Source organism: Lacerta agilis, chromosome 17 (assembly GCF_009819535.1).
Source record: "Lacerta agilis isolate rLacAgi1 chromosome 17, rLacAgi1.pri, whole genome shotgun sequence".
Classification (NCBI taxonomy): Eukaryota; Metazoa; Chordata; class Lepidosauria; order Squamata; family Lacertidae; genus Lacerta; species Lacerta agilis.
This window is the reverse complement of record NC_046328.1, coordinates 2,136,949-2,151,913: the sequence shown is the minus strand read 5'-3', so window position 1 is coordinate 2,151,913 and position 14,965 is coordinate 2,136,949. Positions and strand designations below refer to the sequence as shown.

The window sequence follows — 14,965 nt, the reverse complement described above, 5'->3', positions numbered from 1 at the left end:
CCAGCTCCTGCCAACCTAACAGTTCAAAAGCACACTAGTGCAGGTAGATAGTTACTGCTGCGATGGGAAGGTAAGCGGTGTTTCCGTGCGCTCTGGTTTCCATCACGGTCTCCTGTTGTGCCAGAAGTGGTTTAGTCCTGCTGGCTACATGACCTGGAAAGCTGTCTGCAAACGCCAGCTCCCTCTGCCTAAAAGCAATGAGCGCCACACCCCATAGTTGCCTTTGACTGGAATTAACTGTCTAGGGGTCCTTTACCTGAACTACCCAGTTTCTCTTGCTGGGGTTGCCCATAATATTTAGCAGAAAACTTAAGAGGAGACAGGAAATGATGGTTTCAAACAGTTGCACCATAAAAGTTCACAAAACCCAAGCATGAATAAGAGACTTCTTTTTGCTGTGAGCACTCCCTTAATCCACGGATTGGGATTTCTTTAACTCTCCTGATGCCCCAGCCAGGATGGCATACGGTCAGGGATGATGGGAATTGTACTCCTGCAGCATCTGGAAAGCCCATTTCCACATATTTGCCAGCTTCTTTTTCTCCTGACTCTGGTGTTTTATTTATAAAATATTTTTCACCACAATGTGGTTCCAGTGGGTTTCAGCATGCAAAAAACAAGTGTGACATCTTAGCAGAAGCACCATGAGACATCCTGTTAGTGGCTGTACTTCAGCAGCAGAGGACCTGCTTTTCATGCAGGAGGTCCGTCCCTGGGCTCAAGTCTTCCAGGGGAGGCTTCGGGGGAAGGCATCATCATAGGCCTTTTCAGCGTCCTCCTCTCTCCCCTTTGTGAATGCTCTCCCCAGGGAGGCACACATGGCATCACCTTTACATGCTGGTCCCGCCAGCCAAATGCTTGTTATATGAAAATTCACTTATCCAAACCCGAGGATCTAGTGCCCAAACCAGCTGAACAGGCAGACCTGAGCAGAGTAGAGCAGCAGCCTTAAATCAACCTTACTTTTCTGTGTTTTGCTGGTCCACGGCAGTCCTTTCACCAGAAGTTATGGTGAGAGATTAGACAAATAAGAGCATTTTTTACTTCCTTGTTTGCCTTCTGCAGTTTCAGAGGGTTCCCCAAAGTTTCATCATTTGGGGGGTCAAAGTTCCAGTGTCAGCAACACATTAGAAATTTCCCCATAGGAACTGATGGAAATCATTGACTCTTTTCATGAATATTTGTCTAACAAACCATTTCCCGAGAATGCACTTAAGATAGCAGGACCTGCAGGTAAGTACTTCTCCCCCCTCGATGCTGCCCAAACTGTACACCTTTAATTTGAAAGGAACTGCCTTTTAGTGTGACAGGACTTGTACTCCTGCATTTTTGTTTAACTGTGTGAAAAGCTGCTGTTCAGTGTCCCAGCCAGCCACAACCTCCTCCACAATATCCCAATCTCTCTCTCAGCTGTTTCTCCATTTTTCCACTTTCATCACTCAGCATTCTGTGGTAATCAAGAACATTGTTTTGGGGATAAGGGGAACCACCTCCTTTTTCTCCAGGCTGCTCCAGCTACCTCTTGTGTGCTGTTCTGGCCTATGTAAGAAACAGCACTTGCAGACTTGAGAATCAGAAAGAAGAAGAGCAAATAGGGAAACCTACAAGAAAATGTTGTAGCATGGAGCTGAATCCCTGTTCAGTATTTCAGACATTTCATTCCACCACCACCCCACCAGCTTTTCCATTCCAATTCTTCAGTCACTTAGAATTAGGGCCGTCTTTAGCATATGTGGCGCTGGGGTGCAAAGATCCGCCCGGCACCCCTAGGTTGTCCAAAGTTGTTGACCTTTTTGTCTAAGGAAATACTTGTTTTACCTATTCGTCGGGTTTTGTTGCTGCCGTTGGCGCTGTCAGTGCACAGTGGATCCCACCTGGAGATGTTTCCTCTGCTGCTGCTTGCATTCCCCATCGTTCTGTGCTGGCACCCCACGTTGGGCAACAATGGGAGCGTGTACCGACAGCGGAAATGCCAGCAAAGGAACCCACAGCTCAGCGCATGCAACAGGATGCGTCATGCAGCGTCCACGATGTTACTCAGTGCTCCGGGCCCGGTGCCGAAACAGTTAGCCGCCATGCAGCTGGGACAAGAGCCGACAGCCGAGCGGAGCAGAGCTCGTCGGAGCGCCACAGGCTGTTCTGCTGAGGGCAGCTCGGAACAAGTTTGGGGGCGAGCATTGGAGTCCGTGGAAGAGCCGCCCCAAAGCAGAAGAGCCTGTCAGAGGCTCTTCCCCGGACTCCAGTGCTCAGCCCTGGACTCTCGGCCTGGCACCCCTGAGAGCCCGGGTGCCATGCACCCCTAGTGCCAACGGCCCTGCTAAGAATGCTTAATCCTCACTGGGATGGTCTGACGATTGTCCCTCAACCCTTCACACAGGGTTCTCTCCTGCCCACACCTACTCATAACTTATCTTCTTGGATGTGGGTGGTGCCGTTTTGGCTACATGAGCACTCACAGCCTGAACTAGCCTTGCCCTCCAACCTGGTGGCCTCCTTATGTTTTGGATTATTACTCCTATAACCCCTCACCATTGGCTGTGCTGGCTGCGGCTGATGGGAGGTGTATCCACACCTGGAGGGCACCAGGTTGGTGAAGGCTGGTGCCCTCAACATCAGGAAGCAGAGAGGGGAGACAGAGAAGATTTCAGTGATGAAAACATTTTCTGCAGTCAAGAGATGGGAAAACACAGAGTGGAGTAGAAAAACCAATGATGAGGCCAGGCTTTCTCCAGAAAAATTCATTGATATCACTATTGCACAATTATTATTTTTTACATACATGGGGCAATATATAACACATACACACAAAGCTCCCATAACTGTGGCTTCAACAGAAATGAGGCACAGTAATGGTGGCTCAGCAGTTTTCCAGAAATAAGTCATGGAATCATAGAATTGTAAAGTTGGAAAGGACCTTAAGGATCATCTAGTCCAACCCCCTGCAATGCAGGAATATGCCTCTGTCCCATATGGGGATCAAACCTGAAACCTTGGCATTATCAGCACCACCAACCCTCTAACCAAATGAGCTACCCAGGATGGCGGGGGTTGTTGCTATATATTAAATTTCTATACCATCCTTCATCCAAAGATCACAGGACGGTTTATGGTATAAAGCTGTTGGATGTCCAACTCCCACCCACCCCAGCCAGGATGACCAGCAGTCAACGATGATGGGAGATACAAGTCCAGAAACATCTGGATATCTGATTCCCACCATCCCTGGCCACTAGCTTCCTGAAGGATAGGGGAAGGCAACTTGACAAGAGCTAAGCAGGTGGTGTGGGGAGAAGTGACTGGAGGGGGCAGCACTGCCTCTAAAATCCAAATGTGCCTGTGGGCCAAAATAAGTTGGGAATTCCTGTTACAAACACACACCCCCCCACCCATGACAGCTTCACAGTCAATCCAACCCCAACCCCAAATCCTTTGCATGTGGGAGTCAAAATGCAGTGGGCCTGCATGGATCATGGGCGGGGGTGCTCCTTAAAAGGAAGGTGATCCTGTTTGCTGCTCCTTGAGCAAGAACCTTCTCTTTCCATTCAAATACAGACATCGATTTTCCTTGTGTTTTCACAGCCGGTGCTGGTTCCAGGACGGGGTGGATGATTTGAGCTTGCATGGAATATCATGGTGGCAAGGGTGGCCAGATTTTAGATACCTGTTGGTGTGTAACTTCCGGGATCCACTGGCAATATTTGACAACAAATCTTTAAAAGAGAAAGGGGAGGGGGCAACCATCAAGAGTGAACACTTAAAAAACAAAATTTCAGAAATAGAGTGCAATTTTATGGGTCAAGGGAAGTCTGGACAAAAAGAAATGTCTTCACATGACATTTGAAGCAACTAATAGATGATGCTTCATAGGTGTCCGAGTGTTGTTGTGCAGATTATTCTGTTTTTCAAACTTCTATAAACCAATTTGGAATGTTCTGATGGAAGGAGTGGGGGGCTAACAAATATTATAAATAAATCATTAAAAAAACCTGAAGCCAGAGTAAATTGTACTGTACTTTGCAAAATCCAACTGGTGTGCGGCAGGCATAACAATGCTGTTGGCTGGATAGTCACAGCAAGGTCATGCCAGGGTCAAACACCAAGTCTCTGCCCCCACTGTCTAGTATGGTGGCATATATAGCAATAATCTCTACTATTGCCTATAAACAATGAAGGCCTGCTTCTTGTGCTCCAGGCAGACAGGTAACAAATTCCTGTGCTCATCTTCAAAAACCACAAGTAACTGATTGCTACTGCGACGTCACCCGGACTCCAAAACCATAGCAGAGTACTATGGGTGACCTACCTCCATGAGCTGTTCTTAAAAGTTGCTTTAGAAATTATAACACTGGACACAGAAATATTTGGGAGGAAATAGTTTTGGATTGTTTGTTTGGAAGCACCAAAGGGGGGAACCAGTTGCTGTTGGCCTACAACTCCAGAAGCCCTAGTGGGCATGGGTCAATGGTCAAGCACGAGGGGCAGATGTAGTCCCAGCACATCTGCAGGACCACAGGTTTACATTCCTGGGGCTAGAGCCCCAGGCTGTTGCAACATACTTCCAAGGGAGAACCCAACAAATCATCTCTCACACAGAGTTTGGGTAGAAGGTTGACGTGGCTCAAAATAAAGTTAACATAAATCCACAAGAATGGTGAAGGGTGCTCCTTGTACATCTAAACAGCTTACATGTTGGGTTCTTCTTCCAGGCAGCAAGTAAAGCATCCCTGTTATCCACATTTTCAGAGACAAGAGCTTGCAGCAGTGACTCTGTCCTTGGTTGGAGCCTGCAGGGATTCCCAAAGCAGACAGGCAAAAGTTAGCACATAGATTAATTAAACGTATGCTCAAAATTCTGAATAAGCTCAAATGGCTCAGTTCTCAGTAAAACTCTCCCCCTGCTCAGATAAAATATTGGTCCCTGAAGAAATCTGGATTTTATTTATTACTGTCAGCCTCATGTGCCGTGTCGCTCTAGGAGCAACCTGCCTTCCCCCCAAAACAGTGCAGTTTAAATCAGTGCGGTTCTGAAAAGGTCAAGTCTGCTATCTTGATTCAAATGATGTCTAATTGTAGCCAACAGGATAATCTGCACCTTGACCTTGGGAACATCATGCAAATTAGATTATCTTAAGAGGTGTCCAAATGCATAGTAGACTGACAAAGAAATACATTGAAGACTATGTGAAAGTACCCAGCATTGTTTCAGTTATTCTAAGAAACCAAAAAATACTGAGATCTATAAACAGGTAATGCAATTTCTTAGTTTCTATGGTGTGTACGTCCCTGACTCCCCCCACATCTGAGTGACTTCAGGAATTCCTTACGCAGATCCAGCCCCAAATATATTTTTTCAATTCATTATAAATCATTCCCAATATGCTTTTACCTTTTACGTCCACCACATGTGAAAAAGGTTCCCTCCACTTCTTTACATTTCCAAAACATATCTGATTCTGTTTTATAAATCTTAGCCAACCTACTTGGAGTTAGGTACCATCTATGAATCATTTTCAAATAATTCTCTTTCAATGAATTACATGCTGTAAAATTCAGGTCGCTTTCCAGAGATTAAAATCTATATTGTATCCTATATCTATTGCCCATTGTGTCATTGAAGCGTTAACTAGCTCATTTTTTGTTTCTGATTCTAATAAAAATATATACATTTTTAGACAGGAGTTTATCCTTTTGTAAGAGGTTCCCCCCCCCAATTGTGAGTTTTGGTCCAGAAATCCATTCTTTCTATCTAATTTAAACAATATCTGGTGATATTGCAACCAATCCGTAACATGGCTCCTTACGTTTTCCATTGATTTCAGTTTGGGTTCCCCCCTGTAAAATCCAGCAGTTTCTTGGTAAGTTGCCCATTGTCTATCCACATTACTCTCTTAATTGTAATTGCTTCAATGGGAGATAGCCCATAAGGGTGTTTTATTTCCAGCAGATTTTTATATTTCCCCCAGACACTATACAGATTCTTCCTAAGAATGTGGTTCAATAAAACTCTTACAGATTTTTGCCTTCCCATACCAAAGACATGCATGCCAGCCAAATTTTAGATGATGACCTTCTACCATAAATCTAAAATGTCTGCATTGTCCAATACAATCCATTTTTTTCAATCAACACAAACAAGCTGCCTCATAATACAATTGCTAATCTGGCAGGGCAAAGCCTCCTCTCTCTTTTTGTATTATCATAATTTTATATTTAATTATTGGCTCCCCCCCCCCGCCAGATGAATTTAGAGATATCTTCTTTCCATTTTTTGAAGCAGCTTAAATTGTTTATAAACGGGATTGATTGGAATAAAAATAACATCTTTGGGAGTATATTCATCTTAATGACTGAAATTCTACATAACAGGAAAAGTTTCATTCTCCCCCATATCTCCATTTCTTAACTTCTTTCCACAATTTAGTATATTTTTAAGTAAGTTAAGATTTCTTACTGTCAGCCAGATTCCAAAATACTTAAACATTTTTGTCTATTTTTAAACCAGATATCCTCTCTAAAGAAATTTTTGACTGCACATACATTTTGGTTTTATCTGAATTATTTTGAAACCCACCCACTTATCCAAACCTTTTAATTTCTTCTAATGCTTTGGGAACACTCTCCAAAGGTTGTTCTAGGGCAACACCACATTATCAGCAAATGCCCTTAATTTGTAAACTCTATGTCCCACTTCAATACCTTTAATTTCCCTGTTTCTCCTATATTCTAAAGCAGTATTTCTAACATCATAACAGACAACAGTGGAGACAAGGGACAGCCCTTGTTTCGTTCCTTTTTCTATTTGGAATTTGCCTGAAAGAACATTATTTAATAATATATTTGCAGATTGAGCAGTATGGATTGCTTTAATTCCTGCTAGGAAAGAATTAACGTATTTCCATTTGCTCTAAAACCCTGATCATAAATGACCATGAAATATTATCAAAAGCCTTTTCTGCATCTAGAAAGATTACTGCAGCCTGTTTTTGATTTCTTACTTCCAGGTACTCTTATTAAATTAATTACATTTCTTATATTGTATTTCATTTGTCAACCTGGTAAAAACCCGGCCTAGTGTCTGTGTACTGACTCAGTCAATGTCCTTTTCAATCTATTAGCCAATATTGTAGCAAATAGTTTATAGTCATAATTCAATAATGAAACAGGTCTGTAGTTTTTGGTCTTTGTTAAGTCGTCTTGTATGGGGGTCAAAGTAATGAAATACCGCATTTTTGCTCCATAAGACAACACTTTTTTCCTCCTAAAAAGTAAGGGGAAATGTCTGTGCGTTCTTATGGAGTGAGTGCGTGGTCCCTGGAGCTGAATTGGCCTAGGGGCCAAAAGCAGATCATGCTCTCTATTTTTTTTACCAAAGAGAGAAGGGGGTGTTGAAAGGAAGCCGCTGACACAGCTGTTCAGCAAGTGATCAGGAGAGAGATAAGGCTCCCTTTCCAGCCCCGCCCCCTTGCCCAGGCCTCGATTGTTGAATGCATAGGGAGGCTGTTTGTTTCCCCAGCGACATGTGACTGGCTGATTAGATTATCTGTCTGGAAACTGTAGAAATGGCTGTAGGACCAGAAGCTGCAGAACTGTGAGTTGAACCCCATAAAAACGGGGCTTTTCCTCTTTGAAAAAGAAGCTGCACCACTTTCAGCTGATCCTCAACAAAACAGGGCTTTTCCCTTTGCAAAAAAAGCTGCACCACTTCAGCTGATCCTATAAAAAAACAGGGCTTTCCCCCTTCCCTCCTCTAAATACTAGGTGCGTCCTATGGAACGAAAAATATGGTACAACTTTCCATGAAGCTGGGACTACTCTTGTCACCAAGATTCTGTTCATGGTGTCCTTGAGTGGTTCTATAAGTGCATCCTGAAACTTTTTATAATAAATTGCAGTAAGTTCATTTGGCCCCAGTGCTTTTCCCATCTTCATTTGATTTATTGCCATTTGCAGTTCCGATATCAATATGGGTGCATTCAAATTTTCCAGTTTTCCTTAGATACTTGGGGTATGTAAACAGTCACTTAAATAAGAATCCACTTTCTTAAAGTCCTTCTCATAACAGTGTAATAAAGAATAAAAAAATTCCAACATTTTCCTTATCTCTTTGGGCTAGTCAAATGCTAATCCTCATCAAATGCTAACCCTCATCTACAATATTATTTATTCTCCTATTCTTTCTTTCTGTTTGGAGTTGCCATGCTAATAATTTACCAGGTTATTAGAAAATTCAAAAATTTTCTGTTTCATTAATTTAATTTTCATCTCAATCTCTTGTTTAACTAACATCAAAAATTGTGCTTGTAGGAATTTAATTGCCTTGATATACATCTTTATCCTTTGGTTTTGCGATAAACTCTTCCATGCTCAGTAGGGCATCTAACACCTCCTACTTCTTTTTTTCCCTTTTCTCTCTCATTGTCTACAAGCTGCCCCCAAACTCCTAAAACAGCAGCTGGTTCGCTGTGGTAGCAACACCGGTTTCCTTTCCCCCCTTGTGGCAAACCAGGTCCTGTGTTAATTATGTTTGGTTTGAATGTATACTTTGTATTTGACTTTCTTCAGTAATGTTTTATTCTGGATTGTTTTATTCAATGCTTTAATGAGGTGTTTCCCCCCCTGAAAATATAAACAGTATAGAAAACAACAACTTACTTGGACCACATTTTCAGCATTGTCACTGGACTGGACAACAAGCAGGAGCTGTAAGCAGCCAGTTTTTTAACAACCTAAAAGAAGGAAGAGCTTTACATTCAATTTTAGGGCCACCATGCATTCAAGGAAGCTTAAGGCAATGGGCTGTGAAACACCGAGGCTCTGTTGAAAATGGGCATTAGATTCATTGTTTCATTTCAGGTACTCACAGCCTACCCTTCAATAAGATTCACAGGATGTCTTGCAAAATCCTCATTGGACATTTAGGTGCAACTCAGCACCCAGAGGGGTTTGTGTGGGTTTAAGACAGATATCGAGGCAGGGACCTCCAGCTTCCCAAACTATCCCTATACCTTCATCACTATGCTGACTTCTCATTATCTCTTTGATGTTTAGACTGATAGTCTTAGGTTGCAACCTGTTTACAAGTTCCTACACTTGCTCTTCCTCTCACTCTGGACCTCGAGGCGGAGGGTCATCTTGGATCTGTCTTCTGAGAACAAAGAGGCAAGCATGGCTTCTTTGTTTCTCCAACTAGGTTGGAGAAACCTAGCTAGGACTATATAACTGCTTCCTGTCAGTAATGCACTTCCTTTAATAAACGTTAAGTTTTCTATTTTATGCCAAGTCTCAGTCTGAATTACATTTCAACTAAAGGCGTACTCCAAGCAAGGAGTTGTTTAACTAACAAAATCTATACATTAAGAATCATAACAACAGCAATGAAATACTGTAAGATATATAAACACAAGGAATTAGGTGGAGAAAAATGTTCTTACCTTCCCTTCCAATAAGAACTTAGTGAAATATTTGTAGCACTCAAGGCCTTCTGGGTAATCCACTTCTACAGCAGGAAGCGGCCAGCCTACCCGATCTGCAGAGAGGTTATAAGACTTTGTTAAGGCACTAATCCACACTCATTCTCTTCATTTTGTTTCTCAGCAGAAGGCTAAGCAGGAGGGAAGGAGAAGGGTGGGTGAAGTCTCCAGATTGCAAGCTGGCTTTGTTTGCGTGCAGGGCCAGCCTAAGACATTTGGCACCTAAGGCAAACCACAAAATGCCCCCCCCCCCTGCACCGTTGCCAGGGAACAAGGGTAGAGTGAAGATCTACATTGGGAACAAGGGGAGCAATCAAATCAACCTTACCTGATGGCTGAAGTTGGAATCAAAGACCATTGCAGGGAAGGGCCCTACTTTGAATCATGCTAGGTAGGCACAGACGCCAAAGGGCAGTCTTGCCATTTCCTTCCGGGGGGGGGGGGGGAGACAGCAGCGCCTGCTATTTGCTGGGAGGCTGTTATAGAGGAAGGGGGGGGGCTGTTGAGGCAGCGGCAGATCTGGCCTCCAAAGACCACACCGCAGCTCTTGCTGCCCCCGTGGCGGCTGTAGCGGGCGATGCCTTCCTTGGAGGCTGGACCTGCTGCCCCTGTGGATCCTGCTGTTTGAGGCTGCTGCCTCACCTTGCCTCCTGGGTGGGCCAGCCCTGGCACTAACCCCCTCCTGCATATGGGTGAGATAGGAAGGACATGAACGGCAGCCAGAAATACCTAAGTGGGAATCCTCATAGCAGAACTTCTATTTCAAATGTATATTGTTAGCAAAACCTTTGTAGCACAGGTACTTTCTGTGCAACAGCAATAAATTTGGTGAGTGCCAGCCAATTCTTTGTTTTCACAGATGGGAGCTCAAGTATTATTTTGCTTCTTGTTCCTAGCAGGCTGAGATGCAACCCGATCCAGATGCTCTTGGACTCCAACACCCATCATCCCTAACCCCTGTCAATGCTGAATGTGGCTGATGGGAGCTGGAGTACAAGAGCAGTACATTGGCTATCCCTGACCTACCCTGGGAAAGGGTTGTATGCAACTAAGTTTTACTCAAGAGTAGATGCACTGAAATACCGAACCTAAGTTATGCCATGTCCATTATTTTCAGTAGGTTTGCTCTGAGTAGAATTAACCCTGGCTGCAACTCCAATGACTCCTGGAGAATGCAAAAAGCTTGTGATATTGTGGTTGCCATGATGACAGTATTCTCCTAATGCGATTTAGTAACAAATCCGCTTCTTCCCATAAAAGCCAAGCTGTTCTTGAGAAACTTACAGAAGACACTTGGTCTGTGGCATCGAACCCTACCCGTTTCAGGGCAGTAAAAAGGAGGAGGGCTTTCCAGAGGTTTTTCAAAGTGGCAGTATGGAGGCAAAAGGAGCGGGATCCATTCTGGTTCAATGGCTGAGACACCTTAAGGAGAGAAAAAACAACCAGTGAAAGAAGGTTCTGGGGAGCCGTGGGGACCTTAAGTGCTGCAGGTTTACCTGGCAACAATGGTGGGTGGTCCAGGAAGCTGCTGTTAACGTTTCCCACAATGTCCTGGAGAAACACCACCAAACACCCCAGGGCATAGTGGGAAATTTAAAATGGCAGTATCTCAGAGCCAGCCGCCTGGTGTAGGGCCCCCCACATTATTATTGCTTAACCCCTATCCCATTTATTACCTGCCCCAGGGCAGGTTACAACAATTTAAAATACAGTTTAAAACCTTGCTGTTAGAGAAACACGATAATAAAACACAGAAGGCCCCATTAAGGTCCCTGGCTGTTGCCTAACGCTGTAAAGTGCTGAGTCCAGGCCTGTGAGCACTCTCTCACAGCTATGTGCTGGGACTACTGGCAAGGGCATGTGTACTATTCTTGTGTGCCGCTTGTCTGCTCCCACTGATCTCTCTTATTGAAGAGCCCATGATAAAACTTTTAAGGCTCCTCTAAGAGTCTGTAAGGACACTGCACAAAAGCCACTAAGATGTACTTCATACAGTCTCAACTTTAAAAGGAAAAATAATTGTCAGTGCATTTAAGCCACTGCAAAGCTGTCGTCTGCATCTGAGAAGCAAAAGGCAGCTCCTTCGCCTGAATCTCACTGCTCATTTCTGCAGGCATGCCATGTGACACACAAGTAAGGTGATGGGAATCCTTTGGCCCTCCAGATGTTACTTGAACTACAACTCCCATTGGCACCAGGAAGCATGGTCAATGGCCAGGGATGGTGGGAACTGGAGTTTAGAGACACCTGGAGGGCCACAGGCTTCCCACAGCTGCATTAGAGCAACTCCGGGAAGAGGAGGAACCTTTCAATGACTATTGAGCCATGATAGGTAAATAAAACCTCCATTTTCAGAGGCAGTATATCTCCAGAACAAGTTGCTAGGCAGTAACAGCAGGGAGCTTCCTGGTAGAGGCATCTGGTTGACCACTGAGGCAAACAGAGTGCTGGGATAAAGGAACCTTTGGGTTGATCCTTTAGGATTATTCTCAGGAGGAGAGCAAGGGGAAAGGAGTTGATTTCACCTTTCATGTACATTTTGGTGGTTTCAACAATCTCCTGATACACCACAAACTCGGGGAGCTGCTTGAAGAGGACGGAATTGGGGTGGATGAAGACTGGATCGTCCAGAAGAGGAGTCTGGGTTGGCGAGGTGCGGCAAGAGATGGCAGTGTGTGGAGAAGGAAGAAAGCAAAACAAATAAAAACAAGCTCAATACTTTAGAGACCAGGTAGGTTCCAAAAGTAGGAAGGCACAAGGTCCATTAATGGAACAAAGACGTTTTGTTCCTCTGCCCGGACACTGACAGATCGAGCAACTGTGGCCAATGAAACAGCACAGCTTCTCTGGTTGCATCTTTGCATGAGTCGCTGTTTGGCCTCGCCTCTTATCAAATCAAGCACTATTTTGTACTTGGTTCTAAAGTGGCAGACCTTTGGGCTTTAGCAAAAAAAGCCACAAAAGTAGATCTGGTCAGGCAGAGCGCACACAAAATCCCTCGCCAATTCAACACACAAAGCTGACTGGATTAGCTGTTGACTCTTACTCCACCAACAGTTATGGGGTACCTTAAGGGGCACAAAGTATTCTACCCTCTGACAGGGACAACTGTGGAGCTCAGCAATCACAGAACTGTAGAGTTGGGAGGAACCCCAAGGGTCATCTAGTCCAACCGAAAAGAACAGAAGGGGGGATAGTTTTTGCTATCGCCTGCCACCTCAACCCCCCCCCCCCGACAGCACTCTGAAATCCTTAAATTACATAAGTAACATATGTAAAATACCTACAGGGTGCCTTTGAGATTAAACACTTTCAAGGCATTTAAAAAGAAATACAGTTACAAAAAACTCCTCACAAATAAATTACAAGGAGACCAGTGATTAATGAAACAGGCAGTCCACCCAAAATTACTAAGATATGGTTGAAGACAATAGTAAAAGCAGACCAAAAATAAAAATAACTTCACATCATAGGAAAGCCACCAAGACAGAGTCTGAGGTGCTTGGTCAGGTGAAGAACTGACCACCACTGGCCTTGGCCCTCAGACCAAAAAGGGCTCCCAACTCTTGCCATAAATGATCCAAAGGGAATAAACTGAGCTGGGGGACTATTATTAACACTGCACGTACTTTGTAACCATTTTTCCATTTATCATCTAGGAGCTCCTCAGCTTGGATCTTCCGGGCAACGTGGTCTCCCAGGCCGGCCAAGACTATCTGCCTCAAGAAAGTCACCTGTGCTTCTGATGGGGGCTTCATTTTGGGATCGACAAAGAAGCTGGTGTCCGAGCAGACTGAATTCACTTTCCGCAAAAGGAAGAAACAGGTCAAAAATCAGGAGAATATTGGAAAACTGAAGGAGGCCAGGCTGAGTTAACATGGCCTAGGTTGTGGCTGAGGAGAGCCTCTGAACAAAACTCAGAAAAACAACAAATGGGCAAAAGCAAAAGGCAATGGAAGGGAAAGCGACATTACTTCACAACAGCTTATGCAGCAACTCAGCACTGAAGCAAGACCTGTCTTCAAATTTGGAGACTCTCAGGGCAGGAGATATCCCATGGCAAAAATATATTTACTTCATAAAATGTATAGAGAACTTTAAATAAAAGAAACTAGCTTCTTATTTATGAAGCTTATATATTTATAAATACACAGGTACACATGCTGTAAGTACTGGGTTTGACAACATTTATAGAAGGTATTAATAATGTACTGCATTTGCTTTGTGTATATGTGTGTGTGTGTATGTGTGTACACACACACACACACACACACACACACACACCTGATTCTTTGGCTTCCCCCCGACAAAGGCCAAATGTGGATTATTCCGTAGCGGCAGAAAACAACAACTGGCTCCCAGGGGTATTTACCTGCAGTTGTTAGCTGCCCACGCAAGCGCCTGATTTCAACCATGGCTTTGTAGCGCAGGCCATTTGCCTCACAGAACTTAGGCGTGCACCCAGCATACTCACAGGCACCCACAGCTCCTGGAATAGAAGGGCAACATCCTGTGAGGAATTCAGCCAAACCAATGCACAATTAAAGGTAAAGGGAGAGCAAAAGAACATACCTAGCATTACCATGAGGTCTCCCAGTTTCTGAGAGGGCCCTTGTCCAGCCCAGATCCGTTGCATCTGCACCACACGTGCCCCTTTCCCCTTGAGCGTCTCCTGCTCTTCCTCGCTAATGGCAGGCCTGTAGCAAATGTAAGGCACAACCCAGCATGCATCAGGATCCCTCAGCGTAGGCTAATTTCGGAAAACTCATCTCCCATTGCGAGGAGATGTGTGTGAACCTGAACTTATGATACGGTTTATCTCAGTAGATTGTGGCGTAAATGTAAGATTGGCAGAACTCTCATATGACATGAGACACTCTCTGATGAACTCCAGTAACCATGAAACAAGCCTGATTCCAGCCACTTGCTGAAAAGCATTCAGGAATATCCTGAGTTCACACATCTGACTTAAAGGTTTACACATACTAATTTGTTTGTCAAGTACAGGATACTGCTCAATGGTCCTCAATGGTTGTGTGATTTGAGGGCAGGTAACAGGGGTGCCCAGGTTCAGAAGGTCACAAGTCTTTCAGCCTTTGGTTAAGCAAACACAATGGCCCATTTTAACCATTTCTCACATTTCTGAAAGGAATTATGGAAATTGTAGGAATCCCTCAGTCCACAGCCCCCTCCCCTTTCCACTGGCATGCCTTGGCAAAAAGATTCAAAGGTTAGTTAGCTCTCATGCCTTCAGCAGGACAGAACTTACCCAGTGCTCCCAGGACTCAGCACATGTCTGCTTTGCCTTAAGGACAGGTAAACTGCCCCCTCCTTCTAGTGTGGGTTTATGACAACGTTGTCATGCCCATGCTTCTTAGAATAGCTTGGGAATCTTTTACTCTTTATTATTCTTATTTTTGGTAGATCTTGTTTATTGATTTTTCACACAAAAAAAATCCCAAACAAAAAAAAAAGACCATATATTACTTTATCCG

General features: G+C 44.1%; 1 protein-coding gene across 1 annotated transcript in view; it reads right to left on the bottom strand.

Moving 5' to 3' along the window:
• Positions 1-2,723: 2,723 nt before the first annotated feature.
• Positions 2,724-14,965, bottom strand: part of DHX37 (DEAH-box helicase 37) — a 38,442-nt gene continuing 26,200 nt past the window's right edge. The window contains exons 19-27 of the mRNA XM_033174529.1: positions 14,043-14,167; positions 13,843-13,959; positions 13,100-13,272; positions 11,996-12,110; positions 10,755-10,892; positions 9,432-9,526; positions 8,653-8,726; positions 4,687-4,784; positions 2,724-3,710 (exon numbers count right to left, since the gene is read on the bottom strand). Of these exons, the coding sequence (XP_033030420.1) occupies positions 3,574-3,710; positions 4,687-4,784; positions 8,653-8,726; positions 9,432-9,526; positions 10,755-10,892; positions 11,996-12,110; positions 13,100-13,272; positions 13,843-13,959; positions 14,043-14,167 (1,072 nt within the window). The 3' untranslated portion in view covers positions 2,724-3,573. The remainder of the gene's footprint in view (positions 3,711-4,686; positions 4,785-8,652; positions 8,727-9,431; positions 9,527-10,754; positions 10,893-11,995; positions 12,111-13,099; positions 13,273-13,842; positions 13,960-14,042; positions 14,168-14,965) is intronic.